This window comes from Lagenorhynchus albirostris, chromosome 8 (assembly GCF_949774975.1).
Source record: "Lagenorhynchus albirostris chromosome 8, mLagAlb1.1, whole genome shotgun sequence".
Lineage (NCBI taxonomy): Eukaryota > Metazoa > Chordata > Mammalia > Artiodactyla > Delphinidae > Lagenorhynchus > Lagenorhynchus albirostris.
The window spans coordinates 42,903,899-42,929,908 of record NC_083102.1 but is presented as its reverse complement, the minus strand read 5'-3'; the positions used below and the strand labels follow the sequence as shown (position 1 = coordinate 42,929,908).

Genomic DNA, 26,010 nt, shown 5'->3' with positions numbered 1-26,010 from the left:
AACTTGCTTCCGCTGGTCGTTTACTACTTACAAACGTCTACAGATACTTCCAAGGGCTCAGAGAGTTATTTCAGCCTCTGTAGAGCTGACGTAGGCTCACTTTGGGGAGCAGTTAGAGTGATCTTGGTCTTGTAACATGAACCAGGTCTGGACTTGGATGGCTCTTTCAGAGGAAGACACAGTTCAGGCAGCTATTGGCTGGTTTCATATCATTTTGGCAAAGAGCCTTGGCCCTGGCATCAGACAGGCCTGGGTTCGGATCTTGGCTCTGTCACTTACTGGTGGTGAACTTGGGAAAGTTACTTCACCTTTCTAAGTCTCCGTTTCCTCATCTGGAGAGTGGGACGTCTATCACTACCGAGCTCATAGACTTGCTGTGAGAATCAAATGAGATACAGCATTTAAGACTTGGCCCAGAGTTTGGCATATAGTCAGAATGATGCATTATTGCTGTTGATGATGTTGATGATGATGTTAAATTCTTATTTCCTCACATGGAATTAGATGCAAAGGTTCATCAGAAAAGGGAGAAAATGGAAGCTGATGGAGAAAAGACATAGGGATAATGATGCCAAGCCCACCCATATTTATGAATGAACAGGGCTAAGTCAGTGACATTTGATGGGGTTTTCTGTCCCTCTAGACTTGGACTGGGTCGATCTGAGTTGTTTCCTTATTGGTCCAGTGGTCTGTGAGCCCTGGTATAAGTTTTCCCCTTGCTCTCCATTAAACACTAAAAAAACTTTCCATGGAAGAGGGGCCTCGTTTTTCTGCGGAGTATTTACGTCTCTATGCCTGTGGGGTCACCTTCACTTGTACTTTTATTGGCAGAAGGGTAGGGTTGGGACTCAGAAGTGCTGTAATTCTGGAAAAACCGCCTAGTGGTCTGGCATCGTGGGGATTTTCCTGGCCCACCTTGTGGAAGTCTCTCACCCCGTTCCAGACCTGAGTGGGCTTTTGCTGCCTACTTACTTGTGGGCTCCCCTTCCCCATCCCTGTCCCATTTTAAACACGCTTTCTTTTCATTTCAAGGCACCGGCCTTTATAGTGCGCATCAGCTGAAAACTGTGTTTTAAGTGTGGGAAACCATGCCGAGGAAAGAGAGCCCTTCCGCAGATGGGGATTCAGATATAGTGAGGGCAGGAGAACGGGACATAATAGGAAAAGCCAGGCAAGGCAAAACGATGGAAAATAAAGGCAATTAATACAAATTCGTTGAATAAACATAGGATACCAGTTTCTCACACCCTCTTCTGTGGCACTTCTGTCCAACTGATGGTCTATTGAATTCTTTGTGCTATAAAAAATACTAATAACATCACCTTTCATGGCCCCAGGAGGTCAAGTGTGCTTGTTGAACTTAGTTAAGATCAGCAAATGCGCTGGGTGTATATTTTAAGACCTCTTGATTCCCAGTTCTAATTCTATAAAACATCACTCGAAGCACTAGGAGTAACAGGTTATAAATTCAATAATATTATTCTTTCTTCCTTCTCTTCACACTTCATTCTCCTCTTCCATTTTTTGCCTTTTCTGTGTTTGAAGCATTCTGCTGGTTGGGCACCTTGGGGAGGCAAAGACCAGTAACACAGATTCTTGCCCACGGCGGAAAAGAGGAGAAAGACACATGCATAAATAAGTTTCATAGGAGTGCCAGAAAAACACTGTGCTAGACTCAAACTCAAGCACTAATGGAGCTGTAGATGAATTCTGATTGGATCATCTGGGACTTTGATGGGCGGAGCAAAGATAGTCTTGGCAAGGCGTGATTGGAGGAAAGGCACAGAGGAGTGTGTGCTTGGGAATTGTGGAGGTGGCGGAGTCCAGTATGCCCAGTGTACCCAAAGCTCTGGTGGAAGCTGGAGTTAGAAGGCTTGGTGGGAGGCATAGAGGACTTTGAGTGCAATAATAAGGAGCTCAGTTCCACTCGTGGAATTGGGGGAGCCATTTAATATTTTGGCTCAGCTGCATGACACAATAAGATGTGTTTTATGTAAATGCCTCTAGAAGCTTTTGTGGGAGCTGTTTAGAGTGTGGAGGGGCAGAGTTTGGACAACAGGCACTAGGGATATGTTGTGGTCAGGTGAGGGCAAGCGTCCCAGAACAGGGATGGACAGTGAGAAAGAAGGTGTTGGGATAAACCAATATTGCTTATTCTTTTGAATTACTTTCACTGCCTTCTAGTTCTAGAATATTTGGATTAAAAGACTCCAAACAATGCCCAGAAAAACACAGTAATTAAAATGCAGTAGTCACTGCAGTAGGATGATGTGGTAGTGTGTCTCTGTAGCAGTCACTTTGCTAATTACTTGGTGTCTCTGGAGCAGCTCTGGGTGCTGTTACTTGAATAGAATTGTTTACTTCCAGGCCTCACTCTCAAAATTCCATTTTGGGTGCTAGCTCTCTCCTCCTACTCACAGTGATACCTTGCTCTCCACTGTTGCATGACCCCTTCGGCAAATTATTCAGTCTGGTAGATGTATTCTTAGTGGTAGTATTCTCCATGGTAGTATGTATTCTCAGTGGTAGCACACAATTTATACAACAATCGAAATTGGACAACCCACCTTAAAAAAAGTGTACCCATGTGCTGGGACCCCTAGACTTGCATAGGAGTTTTGGAGCCCAAGTTAATAGCACTTGGCAATAAAATGGATGGCAGAGGTGAGAGGTGGGGTGGATTGAAGGGAATTTTGGAAGTTCTAGCCAATGTTATAGACAATGTAGGAAGAGAAGAGGTCACAGATGTGGGTGGGGATAATGAGTTCAGAATTGATGACTGGGCTTCATAGACCTTCCAAGTAGGAAAACCCGGTAGCTCTTCAAAATGTAGATCTTGATCTCACTAGAGAAATCAGGACTAGAAGACAGCAGTTTGTTAACTGTTTGCATTGAAATAAATTTCAGAACTTTGGGAATAAATTATTTGTCTTGGGAAGGGGTCTATGTTGAGATTTCAAGAAATGAGCCTATAATAGTAACTAGAAGTGACTCAGGTATACACATATATACATTCTTCTTTTTATATTCTTTTCCGTTATGGTTTATCACAGGATATTGAATATAGTTCCCTGTGCTATACATTAGGATTATCCATTTTAAATGTAATAGCTTGCATCTACCAGCCCCAAACTCCCATAAAAGAAATAGTAACTAGAAGAAGGGCTGTTATTTAAAAGAAGGTTAGAAAGGGAGAAGCAAAAGACAGAGATTGAGAAATGGTTACAGAAGAAGGAGAACCAACAAAGCGTAGGCCAAGGCAGAAGATGCCTGAAGAGGAGAAAGACCAGCGGTATTAGATATTACAGAGTTAGATTGAACCTTCTAGGAGAACATCATAGAAGGAACTTTGTCATCATCTTCTCGAACGATTTTAAACAATCAATAACAGTCCATGGTGCCCAGGTCCCTAGTACCTGCTGCATATTTTCCCATGGAATAGAATTGATCATAGATAGAATTCAGTGGAAACTCGTTTGAGAGAAATCCCAAACTAAGATTGCTGTAGGGATTTTAAAAATTTAGTGCAAAAATCACAAATTTTCCGAACTGAGATTTAAAAAGGTCTTATGACATTTTCAAAGGTCCCCAAACAAAACTAATTTCATGAATAAAAGTAATAGGCTTTTGCAAGTGTCTTTGGAATGTTTCTATAGTTAAGTGCAAAATGGACAAGGCCACATTGAGGCACTTTTTATTATGAATCCGAACAACATTATCAAAGAATCGGACTAATATAAAATCTTACCATAGTAAACTTTCAGGTTTGCTCTATGAAACTGTTAATGGTGCTTTAAAAAATATTATGATATAATTTAATCCCTTAGTTAGATCTTCAGGAAGAATATTTTCTTTTTTCACTAAATTTTTGATGTCTGTTTTGTCATTGAAGTACAGCTGTGGAGTGGTGGCCTTGGTGTCTGAAATTATGGGTTCAAGTCTCCCCAGGGCCGCCTTGTAGCTGTGCATCACTCAGCAGCCACCTTGGTCTCTCTGAGCCTTAGTCGTGGGTACTGGGCAAGTCACAATGGTATGTGTGCCCTTCAGCTTCATTTCTAAAGAGGAATCATAATGCAGAACCCATCTGTTTGCTGTAGCCATTAACTGAGGTGATGTGTATGGATTAAATGTGCTGGTGTTTGTGAAAGACCTTTGTAAACAGTGTAAGTGGAATTATTATTATTAAGGGCCAGAACTGGAATGGAAGGAAGTAAGGTGTATGCTATAAACCAGTTTTTAACATATACTTTAATGAGTATATTTTTTAGGAATGATAGTATAGTGGTTCCCATGCCTCCTTTCATAGTTGTATGGCTCTGGGTGAGTTGCCTGATATTTCTGTATCTCGACATCTATATTTTCATCATAGGGCTTTTGTCAGAACTGTGGGTCAAAACATGTAAAATTCTTAAAACAGGGTCTGGTAGACGGGAAGCACTTCAGAAATGATAGCTACTGCCACTACCTAAATGCTATGCAATTACTGCCTATCCTATACTTCTAAGAAGTGATTACATAGACTACTACAAGACTTCTAAGAAATGATTTAATGGACTACCGCTTTTATTTCAATTTATTGTCAATTCCTATGACATGTGTTTACTCTGAACTTCTGTCAGGGCAGACAATGGAAGTTCAGTAGAAGCGACTGCTATCTTTTCCAAAGAAGACAGAAAACCCGGGAAGTATTTGGGGCTTAGCAAGATGGGCTGCTCCTCTATTTTTCATCTTCAAAAGTTCACCTGTTTGACTGGTGTCCATCTCCAGACAGCTAATCACAACGTTGCTTTCACAGTGAGGCCTTGCTGTCCTTTGGGGTATTTGCCATTGAACAAGGAAGTGGCAGGTAGGAGGCAGAAATGTAAAACTAATTACTGGTAGACCCACCCAGACAGACACGTCAGAGTCCTTCCCATTTAATTTAATTTATTTATTTAGTTTTACTTTAAACATTTTTTAAAAAATGTTTATTTTTTAATTTAATTTTACTTTTGGCCATGAGGCACGCCTGGCAGGACCTTAGTTCCCTGACCAGGGATGGAACTCACGCCTTTGGCAGTGGTTAGGAGGTCCTAACCACTGGACCTCCAGGGAATTCCCCTCCCCCTTTTAGAACGTTCAGGGTCCTGCCATCTGCCCAGCCACAGTCACTCTGGATACCCGTGGTGTATTGGGTGATCCCAGATTAACTGAGGTGACTGGATTTGGACGTGTGGACCCTACGCATTCACAGAGCTTTGTGTGTTTGTTTTCTAGGAATCTGCTTCTTCTCTTTGATAGCATGTTCTGTGTTGTATGTAGTTAACCTGGGCAGTTTTATCTTATGAGATGAGGTCTTCAAGTGTTAAGAACCTTGTCCCCTCATCTCTGGAAGCCCCATAGCTTCAGTGAGAGGTCCACAACCTTGGGACTTGAGTGGGAGTCAGGCTGGAGTTTCCTGTTTATAATTTGTGTTGTTAACCCTTGGGATCGCTCCCCCCCAGAATGGAACTCCAAGTTCCAAAACAGGATTCTCCCAGAGAGTTTGTCACAGAAGGTCAACCCCCTCTATAAAAGACATCCTAAATAATCATTACAAAAAACTTTTTTTTCCTTTGAAAGGAATGTACTCACATTTGAAAACTAGAATCACATAGACATGAAGACCTGCTTTTATTTGCACCAAAAGGAACATTCCCTCTTATAGAAATATCCTGCTGTCGAAAGCAGCCTTGTAGGCGACAATGCAGGAGGTGCCCGAGAGGGGAGGACTGGGGATTATCTCAGTTCTGCTTTCAAAAATCACAATGAAAAAATGCCTCGGATCCCTGTGGCTGCCATTCCCCATCATTTCCTCCCCCTTTCAGTGAGGCTAACTCCGAAACCTTGACATAAGCCTCAGTGTTTATATTAGGTTTTGGATGTTAGCTCCCTTGGCTTCTGGGAGCCGACTCTGTTGAAAATTATGTTTTTCCTTTAAGGACAAAGGACTTATTGTATATACACGTCGTGCAGTGTAATGAGTTTCTTTGTTGCTTTTTCTTTCAAATGTTAGGTAATGGGTGGGACTAACCCAGATCTTCCACAGGAGAAACCCAAAGGTCTATAACCTGAACGGCAATTTGAAGGTTTCACACAGGTAGCTCAACAAGAGAAAATGAGAGGGCGGGACAAGTGGCATCTTCCCTGACCAGAGCATGTCTCCCGAATGCCCTGCTTTGATGGGATAACCATAAAACGGCTCTGGGAGAGGATCTGCAACATGAGTCATGATACCCCAGGGACACTTCAAAGAGAATCACAGTGACGGAGATAACAATCCTCACATTTTCACTCATAAAAGCACGCATTTCCAAAATAACTCTTGTATTCTTGGTCAACTAAATAGATTTTGACCAGATGGTTTTTTCATGGCTGCAAAGGCTGTCAGGCGTAGGCTGAGCATCTTATTTGGAGATGCTGTGCAGTGGACTGACTGCTTGTGCTGCTGGCCTCTGCAGCTGTGGGTGACCTCAGAAGACTATTTCCAGGAGAGATGGAGGTGGCCTTCTGAGAGGAGGCAGGGAAACTAGAAGGCCCAAAGCTGGTCTTACATTTATTTGGGCCTCATTGAGAGGCATTTTTAGCATCTTTATCTTAATTTTTTTCCCTCTCTCTCTGTAAAAAAATTTTTTTGAGCCTATTCTCTTAGGTTCCTCTTGGGGGCAAATCTGCAGACTGCAGCATTAGCAATAAAGTTCCTTAACCACTCACTGCTTTCCGTTTAGTAAGCAAAGTAATGACATGTGCATTCTTTTCCGTATTTATTCTTAGAACTCCTTATTAAAAAAAATACTGGGGGATTCCTTTTCCATTTTATTTTCTAATTGAACAGAACTGTTTGAGCCAAGATAGGACGATTGCTCCCTCTGGGTTCAGAGGGCAGGGCTGCATCTGGCCAGTGGCCTGTGGAACTTGCCACTTCTGTCTCCAGGAGAGCCTTGCTGGGCTGTTTGACTGCCTCGTACTGACTCTGTACCCCTCAGAAATTCACGAATTCTAGAAGCTCTCACAGCCTGCTGGGTCTCTGCTGCTTCATGGATTTATAGAGCGAAAGCAGTAGCATCATGACATTCACATACCAGTGTTTCTAGGTCTCAGGGGGATGCTATTTTCCTGGATGAGAAGACTAATCAGATATTATTCCACTTGAGAGCTGCTATGCCACGTACCTGGGTTTATGTTCCTTGAGGGAAACAGGCCTATTAGAATTGAGATGCGGTGATTTCCTGTTTTTAAGCACGCGTGAAACAGTGGTTCCAGGACCCAGTGGGACCCACCAGAGGTCAACTTGCAGTCTCATGAGCACAATAGGTGAGCACCCAGACGGAAATTCGTTTCCCCTGAGAGGTGACTCAGCCTGAATTTGGGGAGTAGCTGGATGGCAGGGAAGGGGATGTAAGTCTGCTTTTTCAGTGAGCGTCATCAGTTAGTTCCGGGGTGGCTTCTGTGGGAAGAACTGGCGTTTCTTTTTTTCCTCTGGGATGTGCATGTACCAGACAACAGTGGCTTCCTTTCCCTTGTGATTGCCTGTGTGCATGTAGGGAACTAGTTGAGATCTATTAAAAAATGTGATTTTTTTTTTTCCTGTTTCGTGTAAGCCATACACCGGGCAAGGGCAAAGAGACATTTGCTTAAAGTATTTTACACACCAGTTGGCCAAGTTACAGAAATATAGAGCTCCCAGATTTTGGCATTAGATTGAAGTATATGACATTTTGGATATTTGGTGTTGACCTATTAAAACAGCAATTTCTTGTGGTACAACCTAAGATGTACTTTGAGCACCTGGAGAATTTTTCACTGGACATAGTTCTCCTGGCAGGTTGTTGCAATGTATCTTAATGAGGGGGCCTTTAAATTCAGGGTGAATTGATACCGGGTTCACAAACTAAAAATAAAATGTGGTGATATAGGAAAACGTAACACCTCTTAAGCTCTGAGCCCCCAGCTCTGAATTAGTGGGCTCCTCTGCACATCCTCAGGACCCTCTGATGGTGGCGTGGGGAGGGGGAAGGGAGGGAAGCGGTATTCACCTTGGTCAGTGAGGGGGGCACGTGGTGGGTGCCCTGCAGGAAACGTGGGAACCGAGTTGCAGGACCGACCGAAGTAGGAAAATGATTGATGGCTATTAAGCTCAGCACATATGTATTGAGCATTTATGTTAATAGTGGCCTGAGGCACTGTGAGATTGGAAAAAGCTCTTTTTTACTTGTACAAAAAGAGATTAAATTATGTTCCAGATAGTTTTGAAGTTATCGCTTTCGAGTTCTTTGAAAATTGATGAACTCGTGCAGGCCATAGATATTAACTCTTGGTTGGAGTATCTGATTAATCAGAACAAATTATTATTCCTTGACTGTGCTGGATGGTGTATGTGTATATATACACGTATATACGTGCATTGTATATGTAGGTATTTAATATGAAATTTGGATCATGGATTTAGCTTGCAACTGACTTTCTCTCATTAGAGAGTCTCAAATGAAAGTGTGAAAATGTGATTGAACCAGAGGTTGTGTACATGTTGGGGGAGACCCTTATAGTAGAGCTTTGAGCACTGGTGACAAGGGACACACAGTTGCGTTCCCATCACTGCCAGCCTCTCTGTCCTCCTCCCTTCTCACCCACCCACTTCAGTCTGATGATGTGTCTTCTCTCACACAGTTGCAGGTCATTAACAAGTCAGTGGTAAGAATTCTCGCACCAGCAGAGGTGACTTTCTTTTTTTTTCTTTTTTTTTTTTTTTGCGGTACGCGGGCCTCTCACTGTTGTGGCCTCTCCCGTTGCGGAGCACAGGCTCCGGACACGCAGGCTCAGCAGCCATGGCTCACGGGCCCAGCCGCTCCACGGCATGAGGGATCTTCCCAGACCGGGGCACGAACCCGTGTCCCCTTCATCGGCAGGCGGACTCTCAACTGCGCCACCAGGGAAGCCCGACTCTCTTTTTTTTTTAATGTGCACAGGAACCCCCAGGGAGCTTGTTAAAAATGCAGATTCTGAGGTTCTACTCCAGAGATTCTGATTCAGTAGATCTGGCAGAAACCTGAGAATCTCCATATTTAATAAACTCTTCCAGCGACTCCATGCAGGAGCCAGTATTTGAAAAACTCTTCCTAACTGAGGTTAGTGGAAAGAGAAGGATATATGAATATAACCATAAATATAGGTAAATTCCCCAATGAAGCAACTTGTTCACTAGTGGTCAGGTACATTTGAAATTCTGTTATTGGTACCAAACTTATCCATAGGTCAACTCTCATTTATGTAACCCTATTTTTGTGGACCTTTCACGCAGTTATCTTGTACATTAGCTACCTTTCTTGAAGTGCTACTTTTTCTCTTTGTGTCCTCTCCTCTATCAAGCCTCCCCTAGTCACTTGATCAGAATTAGTCACTTGTTTCTTAGAAGCCTCGTGTTGATTTCTCATATTATAACCGTTACTCCTGCCTACCCTGAAGTTTCATTAATTATTTACATGACTGTCTCCCTACTAGACTTTAGGCTTCTTCGGGGTAGAAATAGTGTCTGATTCTTCTCACCATCACTCAAAGCATCTCGAAGAGCACCTCGCATGTGGTTAAGTCTCAATAACTATTTTACGAGTCAACACCATGTTCTTAAATTGGGGGTAGCCTTACCTTTATCTTCCTCAAAGCCACTCTGTGAGGGAGAGAAAGCCTTCTCAAGAAACCTGTTTCACAGTCGATATAATTAAGGCTCGGAAAAGCAAAGCAAGACAAAGCTCACACTGCTAATCAGTGAGAGTTGGGACTACAATTCAAGTACGGGAATGCTGACCCATCCTGGGTAGACTCCACTGAGTTCTCGCTCAGAGAATGTTTTCTGACTACAAGTGTTGAGAAAGCACCCCAAGGGGGTGAGTGAGAGAGACCCGGCAAATAACTTCCCTGGGGATTATGTTTTTAACAGTCCTTGTGGTCCAGTGAAGTAGAGTCCTGACTGGCGCCTTTGGGTGGGACAGGCTGACCCTCTAGGTTGGGGCTAGCCTTTCCATGAGATGGATTCCCACAGGGATACACTCTGTTTCCTGTGGTCTTTCTGTGATGGACAGCAGCTGCAGGGTGAAGCTGATATGACGTATGTTTTTTGCTTCTCCAGCATGAGCCAACTAGATGTAGCAATTTGACAGAACAGCCAGGGTTTTATGACAGACTTGCTGGGATCCAGTAGCATCTGGAGGAGCCAGAGGCAAGCAATGAAGAGCTGAGGGCCAGGTGAAGCTGGATTTAGAGATACGCCCCATCCCAACCCCTTTCGTTCCCAAACCTCTATAACAGAAGCTGTTTCCTTCTGCTGGCAACTTCCGCCCAGCAGGCCCCTTCCTCATCCAGAATGGATTCATTCTGGGAGGAAATGTTAGTTCTTTCTGTTCTCTTGATGCCCGCCCCCCCTGCCCAATTTCTGCCCACATTTTCCTTTCCCCGATCAGGAGAGTATAAAGTCAAGCTGACAAGGTTCTGATTCATGGTGCCTTCACATAATTCTGGTCACGTTGCTAAACGATTTTCCATACTTTTAATGAGAATCCTTTTTTAAAAAAGTTCCTTTTGTTTTTAAATTAGCCTGGCATTCCATTGTTCCAGGGTTCCACCTTTATCATTTCCATCTTTATTATTTTTTACCATGTTATTTTCTTTCTCTGTTATTATCTCAGCGTTTCCATGATGTCACCACTCCCCAAGTTTTGTGTCTTGTTTTTCTCAGTTTCAGTTTTTCATTCTTGGTCCCAGCCTGATAATGAAATGCACAAGCAATTACAGTGGGGTGGTGGTTCTTCCTACACACCCCATGTGGGCCAGACATTTGAGGGATGGACAGTCCAGTGGGGAACTCTGTGGAGGCCAGAGGAGGACCATTTGTGATAATGACCAAGCGGTGGAGAAAAGGATTGCTGGGAATAGCTAAAGCACTAGCTAGAGCAGTGCCAAGCACCCAGGTAGGGGTTTAGTAAATATTTTTCACTAATGATGGCGTGCTGATAGCATTTAGCCTGGTGGAGAGAATGCCGGGGGGGAACTTTAACGGCTTTTAAGTACGTATTTATGGGAATAAATACGATGTTGAAAGGACAGACAGGAGTACAAACCCCAAATTTGCAACATAGCCTCAGTTCCAGCTTCTCCGCTGGCAGCTCACTGCCTCTCGCTCACTCTCAGAGTCAGCCCCAAGGTGGTTGTGGGGTCTTGACTTCCCTGCTTCTTGGCCAGTGCCTGCCTGTGACCGCAGGCCTCTTCCCTGGATCTCTAAATCCTAGTTACCCTGCTGTAGATGAGATCACACTCCTAGCTTTGAGCCATGTTTGTTAGGATCAGAAATTGAAAGCAGGGTCTTACCATGGACTCTGTTCATTCCAGGGTTTTGGCTTTAGATCTTAGTACAAATGAGAAGAAAACTTAAAATGAGGGATTTTCCTCTTCCTTTTCTTTTTTTACTCCTAGGTGTTTAATGTTCTCTCACTCCCACACCCACCTTTAACACTCACCTACCATTTGGTCACTGGTCTCCCTTAGGACACGGGTCCTAGAACTTTTCCTTGGCATTCTTAGATCTTCTAGGCAGTCAGCATTTTCCTAAATGTGAGTCTGTTCCCTTGGAGATGTAGCTTGGCAGGCATGGTGGTTATTAGCACTGGGGGTAAAGAGTGGCCAGCAGTAGCCAAGACAGCATCTCTTGTGAGCCTTAAATGGTGGACAGCGATAGCTGTCCCAAAGCATCTCGGTCTGTAGGTATCTGACACAGTGGCAGGTGCTGAGAGAAGGTGACCTCTGGTGGTCACTGGGTTAATGTAATAATCTCAGCCAGGGATCCTGTACAGTTGTGGGCATTTGCGCCTGTGGGTGGGAGTGGGTGTGTATAAGGACTTACACATATAGAGATCTCTCAGCACTTGAATGTTGGGTTTATAAGAATTTTGTTTATTTGGCTACTCTTTTTTAGACCTTTTTATGCTGGGTCTTCCTTATCTTTTTGAACTTTAAATATTGGAGGGCCCCAGGATTCATTCGATCAAGACGTTTCTCTATTTACACTCCTTCCCTAGGTGATTTTTATACAGATTCATGGCTTAAAAAATACATATATGCTGAAAGTTCCCACATTTATGTTCCCAGTTCCCTTACCCTTCAAGTGCAGACTCGTAAATTCAAATGTCTACTTGGCACCTCCAAGCATCTCAAACTTAAAATGGCCCAAACTGAGATCTCATTTTCCACCCCTCCTCCAAATCTCTTTTCCCCCAGCCAACAATGTCAGCTGCACTGCTCCATTCTCTTAGGCCATCAGCCATGATGTCCTGGACTCCTCTTTCTCTTACATCCTATATTCTATCTACTAGCAAATCTTGATGGCAAAACCTTAAAACTATATCTGATAATATCTAACTATCTCCATGATCACTTTTGCCTCTGGACAATATATTATCAAGCAGTGGCCATTGAAAACTATACATCCCATTTTTTCGCTTATTTACAAAACATCCCGCAGTGGCTGCTCAGCTGACTTGGCATACAGTCTGAAGTCTAACTACAAGGCCCTGCCGGATCTGGCTTCTGATGCTGTCTCTGGCCCCACCCCCCAAAGCATCTTCCCCTCCTGGTCTGCTACTCCGGCATGATCCCCGGCACCTTCTCAACAAGGGCGTCTGCTCTTTCCTGTCCCCGGGACACACTTGTTCAATATATTTACACATTCTCATTTCTTCACTCTGGCCTCTGAGGAAATGTTTCCTTATTAGAGGGCCTTTGTTCTGACCACTCTTCCCCAATAGTACACACCCTGTCATTCTGTTCCTTTGTCCTGCTTCCTTTTCTCCAAAGCCCTCATCAGTGGCCACTGTGTCACGTGTGTCTTTGTTTCTTGAAGGCCTCCCGACTAGAATGTCAGCTCTATGAGGATGTGGACTCTCCCGTTCATGCTGTATCCCAGGGCCTGGGACAGTGCTGGGTCCTTCCAGTGCGTACCTGTATCAGTTGGATGACTGAGTATATGCCGTGTTTAATTTAATTTTAAGATTCAGTTGAATTGAATCAATTAGTTTTTAAGTAATGAATTCAATTAATTAATGGTGTGTAATTTTTTGATTCTGTAATTTGAAGATCTAATTCTCTTCCTCGAAAATAAATTATGAATTTTCCTTTCTACTCTAAACGCTGCTTTTTCTGTAATGAAGACTTGCCATTTTCATGGCTCACGTTACTTTGCATATTAAGTCGGATGGTGGGGAAATTGTACAGATACACTGACAAAGATGAAAAGCTATCTCCAATGAACCAAATAAAATTGTAGTAAAGTATATAATAAGCAATAATAATTATAAAACAAAATGTGTCCTATGGAAAACTGGTTTTAAAAGTAGATATTACTGCTCACAGTTGGTAGCATAATGATGATTGGTTTTGTAATGTAAATTAAAATTCAGTATGCTGGTATTTTACACTTTACCTAAAACATATCATGGAAGAAAGACTAGCAAAGTGTGTTAAATATTACAATTTCGTAGAGCAAGAAAAAAGTGGCACAAAGTATTTCCCACGATATGCATAAGACAGGCTGCTCTACTGTAGGCAATGCCCAGTCATGTCACTGCACCTACCTTGGAGGGCACTAGGATGGCATCACTGAAAGAGATCCCTTCTGAGGGCTGTCAAATCCCAAGGGTCTGACATAGGTAGGTCTAATTCTGTCTCAGTGAGAGAACTGTATGACAAAACTTTTCTGAGGCTCATTCAGTGGCCCACCTAGTGTCTGAAGAACAGGAGGATTTGAATGATCTCTGGGAGTATATGGCTGTGGAATTTGGTTGAAACAGACCTTCGCCTCCTCTGAACTCATGACTAGGACTGCGTCCACTCATGTTGCAGCATATGAGGTGCTTTTGCCGTGTTTATGCTCTGGCCCCTCTCCCTCTTGGACTGGAAGCTCTTCTAGGGCAGAGGATGGATCTGATTCATATGTTCTGTTCTCAGCAAAAACCTGGCACAGTGCCTGGCCCATGGCAGGGGCTCAACAATATTTGTTAAACAGATCCATGGATTTTTATTCAGATAGATTTGAATTTTGTGGTGCAAAGGTTTAACCTACAGAAAAATCCAAGTTCGTAGCCAAGATGTCACATTTTTAAAGACCATTTGTGTTCTGTTGATATTTTTTCTTATTTTAGATGTTAAAGCTTTGGAGAAACTGTCCTATGATGAAACCCTTTAAAAAAAGCAATGATGAAGGGTAATCATCATGGCCAAGCATTGCTTTTTTAAAATGGGGCACATGTTGTGAATCCCTTTAGCAACAAGTTTATGTTAATGGTGTTTTATGGGTGACCGGTCATTTTCATTCCTTTATAACACCTTAATCAGAAAGGGATTATATGCAAAATTGGCATTTGTTGATTAATGAGTTTGAATGTGGAAGCTAGTGGATTAAAATTACATTCTAAACCTATGAAATAAATCTGTGGCTTCTCCAGTTCTTTCTGACATCTGCATGTGGCCCTTGGGGAAGACTTGGTGAAGAGAACATGCTGTTAATGGCCCTGGTGAGTGAGTCAGACCAACCCTAGCTCCTCACAGGCTTGCCTTCATATGGGGGATGCTGTCTGAGGCTGGCTTTTTCAGTTCTGTGAACTTCCATCTGGCCAGAGGACGCCTGCCCCCTTGCTCCCCTGCGTGACATTCCTCAGGCTAAGCGGCCACTCTCTGTCGTCAGTACCAGTGTGAATACAGCCCAGGAGCAGGGATGTTTCCATCACCTGATGCATCAGACAGCCCTTACCGTTATCAGTAGGCAGGACAGCAGGAACCAGCCCTAAAGTCTGCCATCCCAGGGGTCCCTTTGAAAGCCTCTGTGATTGCTGGTGGTCGGGGTCAATTGTACAGATGTCTTTAAAAGTGTCTCACTAGTGACCAGAAAGTTACTTTGTCAAGATGACAGATGGGCTGCGAGCCGTTCCTCTGCCCTGCCTATTCCCTGTGATGTCAGCTCCATTCACTTGTCAAGATCAGGTATTTTTGTAGCTCCCACCAGCGTGCAGGCTTTCATGGGCAACCCGTGAAAAATTTTCTGTTCTCTTCTGTGCAAAATCTGCTCAGTGTCTTGCTGTTGACCCACAGGAATGAGGGGGCCTTTGAGGACCTGGTGAGTCCCACTCACTGTGGGTGGAAGGCGCAGGGAGGAGACACCTACTGGCGAGAGGGCGACAGCCCTCCAAGGCTGGTCTTAAGAAGAAGTGGTTTATCACCACCAATCACCCTGGTAGGACACAAATGGGATGTAAGATATTCGGTTTCTGTGTTTTGGATGTGTTCGCTGTTCATCGCCAGAGAATCATCTGTGTGTACAATTAAAAGGGTCCATTGAGTTCACAGCTTCCTTGGATAGCTGGGGAGCCCAGCTTGTTATATTGTGATGAGTCAGAAAAGGGACTGCCGAAATAACATCTCCAGGTAGCCTTCCTTAACCACCATATCACGACCTTTCCTATGGAAGTGACTCCAATGTTATTGTTATTTTTAACTCCTTAACCCTCATTCCTTGCTTCCTCTGATGCCCCTGCCAACCTGGCCAGCAGCCTCTGTGCTGTCCCGGAGACTGGGAAGCCTGGCTAATGCCCTCTGATGTCGATCCCGCTGGTGGTTGGGGTCAGACCCCCATCCTCTTCTTGCTAGTTCTAAAGAACGCACCAGAAAGGCATAAAAATATTCACAGATTTGCACCCCACCTCCCTTTTTTGTTTTCTTCTGGGGCAGAGGAAAAAGCTGATTCATTACTTGTCATGTGCTGAAGGGTGCCCGTAGTGTAAAACAATCAACGGTCTTGGGAGAGGTAGCTGGGCCACTTGCACACGAGGCTGTATTACTTTCCAGCCTGTGCTCCCCTTCACCCTGGGTTCATATCTTCTTCCCGTGCGGGAGTCTGTGGATGTTTTCTCTGCAGCCCTGACTCCATGCCCCATCCCAGCTGTGTGAGTCCCTTTTGATTGGGAGGAGAAAAGGGTAGACTCGGGAATGTGGATCACATGCAGGAAGGCTGCTGACATTCACTCCTCAGTTCACATACCTGGCTCCCGTCCCCTGGCAGAAGGGGACACAGTCCACCCTCTGATTTTCCAGCCTGCTTCTGGGAGCCTGAGTGATGTCACAGAGCTGCATCTGCGACAGGATCCCCTGCACTCAGTCACTGGCTGCTCTGTGTTCAATCCATTGCAGTTACATTAATGTAGTGTTGCCAGCAGATCCCTTGCTTATACGATGTACGGTGTAATAAAAACCAGGCAGTGCTACTTTCTTTGGGCTACTATTTTTATTTGGTGGTTATTTCTTTTGTGTTCTGCCTTCGCTAATGTTTTGGTTCTATTTCAAAATATGATTAAACAGAATGAGGAGCTGTTTGACACTCTGCCCTGTTTTAAATCAGAGCTGTACTTGAGTAGCCGGGACAGTCTAATGGCCTGTGTTCCTTTGTTCTGAGAGTTCCTTGAAAAGGCCAAAGAAAAAAAGCCAGACCTAAATCTTTAAATGGCTTAGGACCCCCAAACAATCCCTCCAACGAACTAAAGTCTGTTAAAAAATAATTGAAATGTTAGGTAAGTTAAATATAAAAAAGCGCCTCCTTATTAATCCCCCGTTGCTTCTGCTGGCACGTGTCATATTTTCAAGGTACAGTATCAGGAGAACACTGTCATTTAGTGACATATTAGGGCCATATATCATGAGAACATCGCCTTGGTAGAGGATACGGGTACTAAAAGACACGATTCTGGCCAGACAGAGCAACAGGGGGTCTTACTTCTTTTCTCCAACCCCTTGCACTCCCCCCCTGCCTTTTTCTTTAATCTCCCTCTGTGTTGCAGAGAAGTGAATTTCTTCATGGGATATGACTTGTTGCAAAATAATCGGGGGGCCCCAGTGGGCTTCATAAAGTCTTTTAAATGTCTGGGCTTCAAGGGCAGCTTTGTTCAGAGTTTGCACCATTAGCTGGGCCAGGGGAGGCCACGTTTGCCAGGGTCCAGGTCTCTGGGGTAAACGCTCACCGAGCCTAGACTGGGGGAAGAAAGAATAACACTCCCAGATGGAGTGTGATGAATTGTGCGATGTTTTGCAAGATGCTTTCCCATAAAGACTCCAAAAGTGTGGCTGTGGGATGCTGCCAGCCTCCTGGGAGAGTACCCCTCGCCCCCGCCCGGCCTCAATTCAAGGAAGAAACCTGAGGACTTGGAGGCTTTTGGTCCAGGCTCTGGTCTGTCTGGCAAATGACAGGGCACTCAGAGACTGAGACTTGTTTTGAGTTTTTAAGTCAGAGACATCATCTGTCTTTCCTCAAAGGCACTATTTTTACTCTTGTGTTCAAAATGAAATCACAAACTAAGGTTTATAATGGTCTGAAAATGGAGAGTGCTTAACAAAGGCAAACATTTAAATTTCTCGGCTGCAAGGAAGAGATGGCTCATCTTAGCCTCTAAACCAAGCAGTATGCCATAGTGATGAAATCACCGACTGTGATATCAGCGAGTCCTGGGTTTGAATCTCTGCCGTGGTGAAGCTGGGTAAGCCATTTAACCTCTCTGAGACTCAGTTCTACCCATAAAATAGGGCTAAATCAGTGCGTTCCTCAGGTTTGTTGCGAAGGTTAAAAAGGACATAAATACACAAAACGCGTTGAGCACAGTCTGGCAAATAATAGATTTTCCATAAATGTCAGGTGCTATTATTCTGAATCGTTCAGCAACCTGCCTGGAAAACTATTATTGCCACTTCATTGTTTGGTTAGAGATGGATCAGCCCTGTGACTTTGGTTATTGCAGGGATTTGCAAAAGTGGTGGCGATTGGGGAAGTGGTTCAGAAAGATCTGGAAATGTTACTTTACGTTAAAACCAAGGGCCATCGACCAAAGATATTTTAAAATAAACAGAAACATAAGAGACTTCATTGCCGCAGACCTGTATTACAGGAAATGCTAAAGAAAGTTCTTTAAGCTGCAGGGAAATAATGAGAGGGAAGCTTGTATTTTACAGGAAGTAATATAAAACATCAGAAATGATAGATATCTGTATAAATAAAAAAGGCTATGTTTCCTCTCAATTTCATTAAAATACATGACTCTTTACAGCAAATAATAAAGTAAAAGCAAGGGCCATTGACACCTCCCACCTCTACTGACCTCAGATGCCTCCCACCTCTTGTACTGACCTCACTCAGTTGGGGAAGAGAAGAGACCTCAGCTGGGAAATTTGGGTTATTTTCCCTATCAAACGCACTTTCTTCGCTTTAGAAATGGTTTTGTTAGTGTTTTTTCAACTTTCGTTGAGCTGAGAGACATGGCCCAGAGCCTTGTATTTGTACACTAAGGCTTTGGAGTGTCCCAAACTGCCTTTCCCTTTTTTTTTTTTTTTTTTTCCTCCGAGCTCTTTCTGTGCAGGAGTTATGAAGAAGTCAATTGTACTATCAGTAACAAAGAAGAAGCAAGTCAAAGCTTAATTAAAATAATAAATCATCAATCACATTTACTACTGTCATTGGCAACCACTGAGCTATCTCAGTCTCTCCCCACCCCCTCCCAGCGCCCCCCCCCACCATGATTATTTTCTAAGAGATTAAGAACAGATTTTGTCCAGAGGAGACCAGCTGGAGCACGTACAAACTTGTGTTGTCTCCTTTCTGAGGCTCATGCTCCCTTGCAAAGGATTTCCCCGGACCACATGTTCCAGAGAGGGAATCACTTTACTTTTTGGATTCTCAAAACCGGTGACATCAATGAAGCCTGCCCCCTCTGGATCTTTTCTTTCAGTTTTTGTCTACATCTCTGCATTCTAGAACTGTAACGTTTTGCAGTTAGAGCTGTTTTTGGAGTTTTGGCCCATCCCTTCTGTGGCATCTTTCACAGGTTACCTTCTAACAGGGCAGGGAACATGGCGGGAGACCTCACATGTCCGCCCCAGGTGGCCTGTCTTTCCAGAAAATTTCCAGACTCGCTCAACTACATACTAATCTAGTCCTGAACTCTCAACGGTCATGTAGGAGCTAACCTAATTTTAATATGATGCACCCATAAATTTTAATGCTGTGTTTTAGCAACTAACCTCCCTGGCTATCCTCTTAATCCAGGTCTGGGAACCAGGTTCTCTTCCCAAGTTCATTGCTAGCTAGCTCTGAGGGACCTGAGACACTTAACTTCATTGTGTGCCATTCCTCCGACTGCAAATCTTAGGAAACCTGTGAGGATTAATGAAATAATGTCTGCAGAGCTCTTTAGAAGAAAAGTGCTATGTAAACATGAAGTATTATTCTTCTGTTTATGAGACATTTTATAATATTGCCTAGGAGAAATTGTGACTGGTGTTCGAAAGTACCATAAAGTTCCTTTTTCGGCTCTTTTGGGCCTGGAATTGGGTTACAATGGAGCACTTCAAGGAAAAGTTGACCTCTTTGACTACATGTGTGGGGAGACTGGGAATTCCAAGGAGAATACATGCGCTGATGTTGGATCACCTTCCTCCTTGGGAAACTTGACGCAAAACATCTGTATTCCTAAAAACAAATTCCTCTGTGAGCAATTTTGAGACTCTCAAATAGTGAAACACTACCGTGTGGGCACTTCAAACAAATTCGGTAATAAAGAGAATTTGACTAAGGGTCTTAGTGTCCTATTTGCGCTCACTGACCACGATAGCTTTTGAGTCAAGGTGGAATTCTTTTCTGTAGTTCTTACTTGGTGTCAGAAGTTACACTGCAGTGTTTGTGTGATCTGCTAACGTCTGATGTCTTGTCCCCTCTAAGCACGTGTACATTTCTAGACCATAGACAGGAAGCTTGCTGCGTGGTTTCTTTCCTGTTCACACAGCACTGGGTGCAATGGCACATGGGCCAAGCCTTTGGTTCAGCTGCTTTAGAACTTCCACTCCTTTACTTCTCCGAGTCACTGTGCTGGGCATCCATCCCCTGACAGTAGCTGATGACAGAGGGAACGCCTTATTCAGAATTACTATGGGTCCAGCCCCATGGATATTTGCATTTTGATAGGGGAATCCATCTCCAGGGCCCCTCCCTAAAAAAGACTACAGTGAGGAAATGACACAGGGGTGTGTGCATATATGCAGCAAGGCAGGGTAGTCTGGAGGGTTTTTAATTTAGGAAAGAGAGTCACTTCTACCTCTTTATCCTCTCTAATGATATCACCTGGCCCATGTGCTTTATTGACATATTTTGTTGTTCATTTGGGGCAGAAAAAAATATTACAACTTCACGGCCTTCTTGATTTTCTGAAAAAGGATTTGGCACTTAGAATTTGCAAGTTCGCCAAATGACCGCTATTTGCCTCCAAGGCAGGCTTTGCTTTCATAAAAGCCAAGGATGGAAGGAAAATAACACCATCTTCTAGAGGAAGAGACTCATGTGGTCTGCCACCTTCCTAATATGGCTAATCACATGGAGGATCAGCAGGCAAGGCACCAGGTATTTTCATTTTCCTTATTTCGAGAGATTTGTGTTGCTGTTTCATAGTCTAGAAATACAGCATCTGCCAGCCGACGTTTCTCCCTGATCACTCTCATCATATCAGCTGCTGTGTTGTCCTCTCCAGATTTTTTATTTTATTATTATGCTTAAATATAAATGAAAGGTCAGGTAATACTTTCCATAGTCCATAATAGGATTGCGCCTGGAAGAATCTTAGAAAAAAAAAATATCTTCAAGACACTGGCTTGAAATAAAACAAAAGCATCTCAAAAACATTTTTTTTTTTCTCGTTGAGAAAAGCAAACAGGAAAATCTCAGAATGGCGATTTGCTATCTTCTCTAACCAGCCGCCGCCCCCCGCGCTCCGCGCCGCCAAATCAGCGAGAGATCATTTGCCACCATGCCAGACACTGAAAAATGCTCAGGAGGCACTGGCGGGTCTCTTGGCACATTTCCTAAGCCCAAGGGACTCTGTGCTGCCATCTAGTGGCAGATCTTAGATACAGCAAGCTGGCTGCTGGAATCCTGTTTGAACTTGGCTGCGCCGGAGCTGTGGTTTGGCTCCCGTCCCTATAGAGCTTTGTTGCCAGCTATGTAAGTTTTTTTCTTTATTACTCCCTATGCCCTTCTTTTCTTTTTGTTTGTTGGCACTTCATTTCATGTGCCCCCAGAGGCTGTGTTTTGAATTTTGATATATTTGGTCTTTCTGAAAGGAGGCAATAATGCAAACAGATGCCTTTGACAACAGGTAAATCACAGGCTGGCTGACCCTAGAAAGTGGTAAACATGGAGAGACAGAGACTGAGAATGAAAAATGTGATGGCGTTTATTACTCGTAGGCACTGGCTAGGTTGGTTTTTAAGAATGTTCTGACATTTTCCTCCAGAGCATTTTTACCACCGTTTCTGTGGCTTAGATTTGGGGAGACTCAAACTCAGGTTGGAATCTTGGGGAAAATTTGCTTGGGGATGTGAGTCTGGCTGTCAGAGGTGTGATAGGCATAGATACCTATCAATATACAAAATAGTGCATCTTTCCTTGTTACCAGAAAACAGTTGGTGTTTGTAGACCTTCCCATGGTTGGTGATGACACAGCTCCTTGGAGCTATTCAGCTCTTGTTAGAGAGCTCATTTCACATATGTGGAACCACCTGGAAGGTATTAATCTCTCCTGGGGCCTTAGGACTATGACATTCTTTAGTTCTTGTGTGTATCCTGCATGCTGGGAAGTGGCAAAGTGCAGCATTTAAGCACGTGCCTTTGGAGTCGGACCTCTATTTGTATTCCAGATCTTCCTCTTGTGTGACCTGGGCAAGTTTACTAATGTTGGTTCCTCATCTGTAAAATGGGGATGATGTGGAATTTTTTTGTGAAATAATGCATATACTATTCTTAGCACAGAGCCTGATACATAGAAAGTGTTCAGTAAGTGTGAGTCAGTGTCAGAAAACATTTTGTGAATGAAAACGTGAACCGAATGAGCCATGACCTTGAGTAAGAGCAGAGGACACTTGGTGCACGTGGGGATGAGGCGGCCGGTGGAGAGGGAGTCCTGAAGACACGGCTTTGCGTGTGCCCCTTCTCACCAGAGCTGCTGGCTTGAAGACCAGTGTTTTTGTCTCTTGACAAAATCAGGGAAAGCAAAGTGAGTGGTCTTAATTAACCTGTGCTTGAATTTACTCTGTAGCTGCTGGACTCAATTAAGAAGATGGAGGAATCAGCCTCTCACCAGCGATTCTCTGCAGTTTTTCTTTCTTTCTTTGAGGGCCTGGGATTCTGAGCTTGTGCTCTATATCCATACAACCAGGCAGCTGGGAAATGATCAGGTCTGGCAGCTCTGTACCAGCGTGACCCTTGGTAGATATAAAAAAACTCCAAGTGTTATCAGAAGGGGGAAAAACCTCACTAAACCTACAGCTAAGGTTTAGGTTTACTTCTCTCCGTGCGAGTGTGTGTGTGTGTGTGTGTGTGTGTGTGTGTGTGAGTACACAAAAAATTCCAGAAGTGAATCTACAAATCATCTGGTTGAAATAAATTTTCTGCTGAACTATAATTAGGAGCTATTTATTATGGATCTTGGGATCTTGCTATGGATTTTGATTGGCTGCTAGGTTTCTAATTTAGCGAAGAATTCCTATATGTAAGAGACTGTGTGTCTTCCTATACATTAGACCCCAAATTTTGACTTTACACCCACTCTGACTACTGTTAGAGTTTTTACTTCCTTGTGTCTGAGGAGTCTTCCTTTCAGAGAGGAGATGCACTTGGGGGTTGGGGGGTGGCTTTTCCTTAAGGCTGCAGCCAGCTTTGCTGAATGCATAAAGCTGAGGTAACAGATGCTCTGAGGTAATGCCCTGGGTGGGGCAGCTGGTATCAAACTATGGCTTTGAGTAACTGCACTTTGCAAAGCTAAGTCACTGTTCATAATGCCAAGCAGCATAGACACCTGATCGTTGTTCTAGATTACTTTGGTGGTGGCAAAAGGGCACTATTAATTTTTAAGGATGTACCTCTTTCATTTGAATTGTGACCATAACTATGTATTATGTTTGTATTTAAGAAAAAAATATGAACATAACTCAAAGGGCCATGACTTACAGTGAGTCATGATGCCACCATTATTATGAAGAAGAGAGGGTGAGGGAAGGAGAGTTGCAGGGCTCAGAGCCAGGATACCTGGGTTCAGGTTGCAGGCAGCCGTTCACTCCGGGGCTGTGGACAGCTCCCGAGCCCACCTCAGCCCCGCTGGTACTAAGAACGCTCCCCGCACAGTGGTGGTTCTCAGCCTGGGCTGCACACTGGAATTACCTGGGGAGTCTGGTCCTGAGATAAATCAGATCTGAGCTTCAGGGAATGGGAGACAGTGCCAAGCTTTGTTAAGAACTGCACACGGGTTCTGATTAGCAGGCAAGGGTGAGGATCACTGCTAGCCCTATGAGAACCTTTATCACATAACACACACCAAAAAGGGGGAAAGAAAAGGAGACTGGATTACTCAGGTCAACCACACCTTACAATCAGACACCAATAACCAATAAACGAAGAAACAGAAGGTCTGCACACCAGCCCTGCAGGAGTGGGTACAGTGCTGAGAACTGATGCTCGCTCTTTGAGTGGCCAGGCAGGTGTTGGGACGGCCCCATCAGTGTGTTTACCACATTGGCCTCGGTAATGATGGCCATTTTCTACGTGGGGGCATTTGAGCAGCACCGATCGGGGTGGGCTCATTATTCCCATGCTTCAGTGGCCTTGCAAAGCCATCAGCGCAGTGAGACAACAAGACTGTAGAAATAGAGCTGTTGGAAAGGTGAGGCTCACCTGTGCCCAGGCTCCATATACCTTACTCTGGGGGAGGAGTGATTGGTGAGTTGGAGGGAGTGGGGTTCTGGGACTCTCGGAGGTTCTGCTCATTCAAAAAGGGAGGAGATGACAATTTGGACTCATTTTAGAATCATTTTAGCCCCTGGGAACATCTTGAGGGGCTCTGCAACTCCTAGGGAATTGGAGGGCAGCACAGAAGGTGACATATTTTATCTGAGAACTGCTTTAGAGCTAGAATTTGGTGTATGGGCTCAGCTTGGACCCCAGGTCCCCAACACACACACACACACACACACACACACACACACACACACACACACACTTAAACACTCTCACACCCCTCACCCCCTCACACCCCTCCTTGGTGCTGGAATAGAAGTGGGGAGATCTTCCTTATTCTTGACATTGAAGCATACTGGTTACACTTGTGAAACTTCCCAAGGTCATTGTCAGGGCTGAGTCATGATTTCTCCTGCACATATTCCAGGAGGGTTCTGAATTCATCTCGAGGTCAGAGGGCTGGTCAGTTGCTCCTCTCTGATCTCTCCCTAAATCAGGCAATGAATGTGGCCATCCCAGCCTTAACTCAGGGTAGGGCGTGGGCATTGTACACATTTGTGAACTCAATATCGAAATCCACCTCTGCCACTGCAAAGCTGTATGATCTTGAAAAAGTCATAGACCTTCTCTGAACAGCAGTTTTCTTGCTTATAAACAAGAGATAGTGATAATACTTATCTCACAGCATTTCAATAGGAATGGAAGCCACGGCACCTAGCATTTAGTAGAACCTTGTTACAGCTCCAATCTCGTTGAAGTGTTGTGACACAGTATTTTTGGTTCATGTGCATCCTGTTCTCCAAACAGGTATATGCATCATATTTGGATCTTCTTGAAGTCATTTTAATAGCTAACTTTTCAGGATAAAACCAAAGATGCAAATGCTCACCACACTGTCATTAGCATAAGTGCTAATATAATGCAGCTGTCCCACAGCTATAAAACACTGACTCCTGTGTCTCTGCTTGGCATAGGGAATATTATCTTTTCTCTTACTGAGCCGATTCAATACTCAACTTTGTCATTATTTGAGTTGGAACTTTAGATTGCTGCATTTTAATGCACTCTACTATTAAGGATTGTTGGACGGCCGTGTGCAAATATTTTTGTTCTCACGATGCAGTCCTGGCCCAGGTAGCCCAATGGGCAAAATATGATTTACACAAATATTATCATTTCTATAGTGTGTACTAAAAAGAAACCTTAGAGCAGGGCGGGAGAAAGCCTCTCTCTCTCGGAGTTCGGTTATCTAGGTTAAATTGGCTGGTTAAGAAGGGACTTTTCATCCCCTTTCATCTGCCCCTAATCTCAGTCTGTTCCTGGAAGGATATTTTTGTTCCAGAAAGAGCAAAATCTCATTTGCTATCACAGAGTTTTCTCACCAAGATGAAGGCAAGATAGGAAGAGGGAAGCTAGGAAAACCTCAGCCATGTGCTAGGATTCCGGGGATTCTGTTTTGAAGTTGATTTCAAATGTTTCTTGTCCTTTTTGCCTAGAACAAGGAAGTGACCTGTAAGAGAGAGAAGTGCCCAGTGCTGTCGAGAGACTGTGCCCTGGCCATCAAGCAGAGGGGAGCCTGTTGTGAGCGGTGCAAAGGTAATTTATGTTTTGGCTGCCTTTTCTGGCTGCTCCTGCAAGCATTTTACTTTCTCTTTCTCTCACCTTTCGCTTCACTCAGCTCTTGGCCTGGGTGCAAGTGGGTGTTGGGAGGGAAGCTGCTGTGTGTGTGAGTGTTGGGGGGTTGGTAGTAAGGGGGGGGTCCTCCTAGTGGGGGATGAAAGTATGGCGAGCATCTATATCGTTGGTTTATTTTCTGAGGCAAGTTGTTAAAATGCCACAGAAGAGATGTAAACATGATGCCTCTGCAGGTTGGTACACACGCACGCAAGCCTGTTCTGTCACGAAGTTTCAACACTCAGTTTTTCGAGGCTCTACGCTCGCCCTGCCCACCTCTGCCAGAGGAGTCTTTTAGACCAATTTTTATCATTTGGGTCCCTATTAAAGTTGTTTCTTTCCTTCCAAATTAAATCTAAGTCCTTCCCTTTGTCTTTGAAGCATCTCTAAAATGCCCTTACTCCACCCCCATCTTCTGTGGCCTTCTGGCACGCCTGTCTCTCTCAAACACACTGTTCTAGGTTGCC

General features: G+C 44.0%; 1 protein-coding gene across 2 annotated transcripts in view; it reads left to right on the top strand.

Annotated features, from left to right (window-relative positions):
- The window catches only part of BMPER (BMP binding endothelial regulator), a 259,931-nt gene that overhangs the window by 5,645 nt on the left and 228,276 nt on the right, over nt 1–26,010 (top strand). For both annotated transcript variants that reach the window (XM_060156029.1, XM_060156031.1), the window contains exon 3: nt 25,366–25,465. In XM_060156029.1, the coding sequence (XP_060012012.1) occupies nt 25,366–25,465 (100 nt within the window). The remainder of the gene's footprint in view (nt 1–25,365; nt 25,466–26,010) is intronic.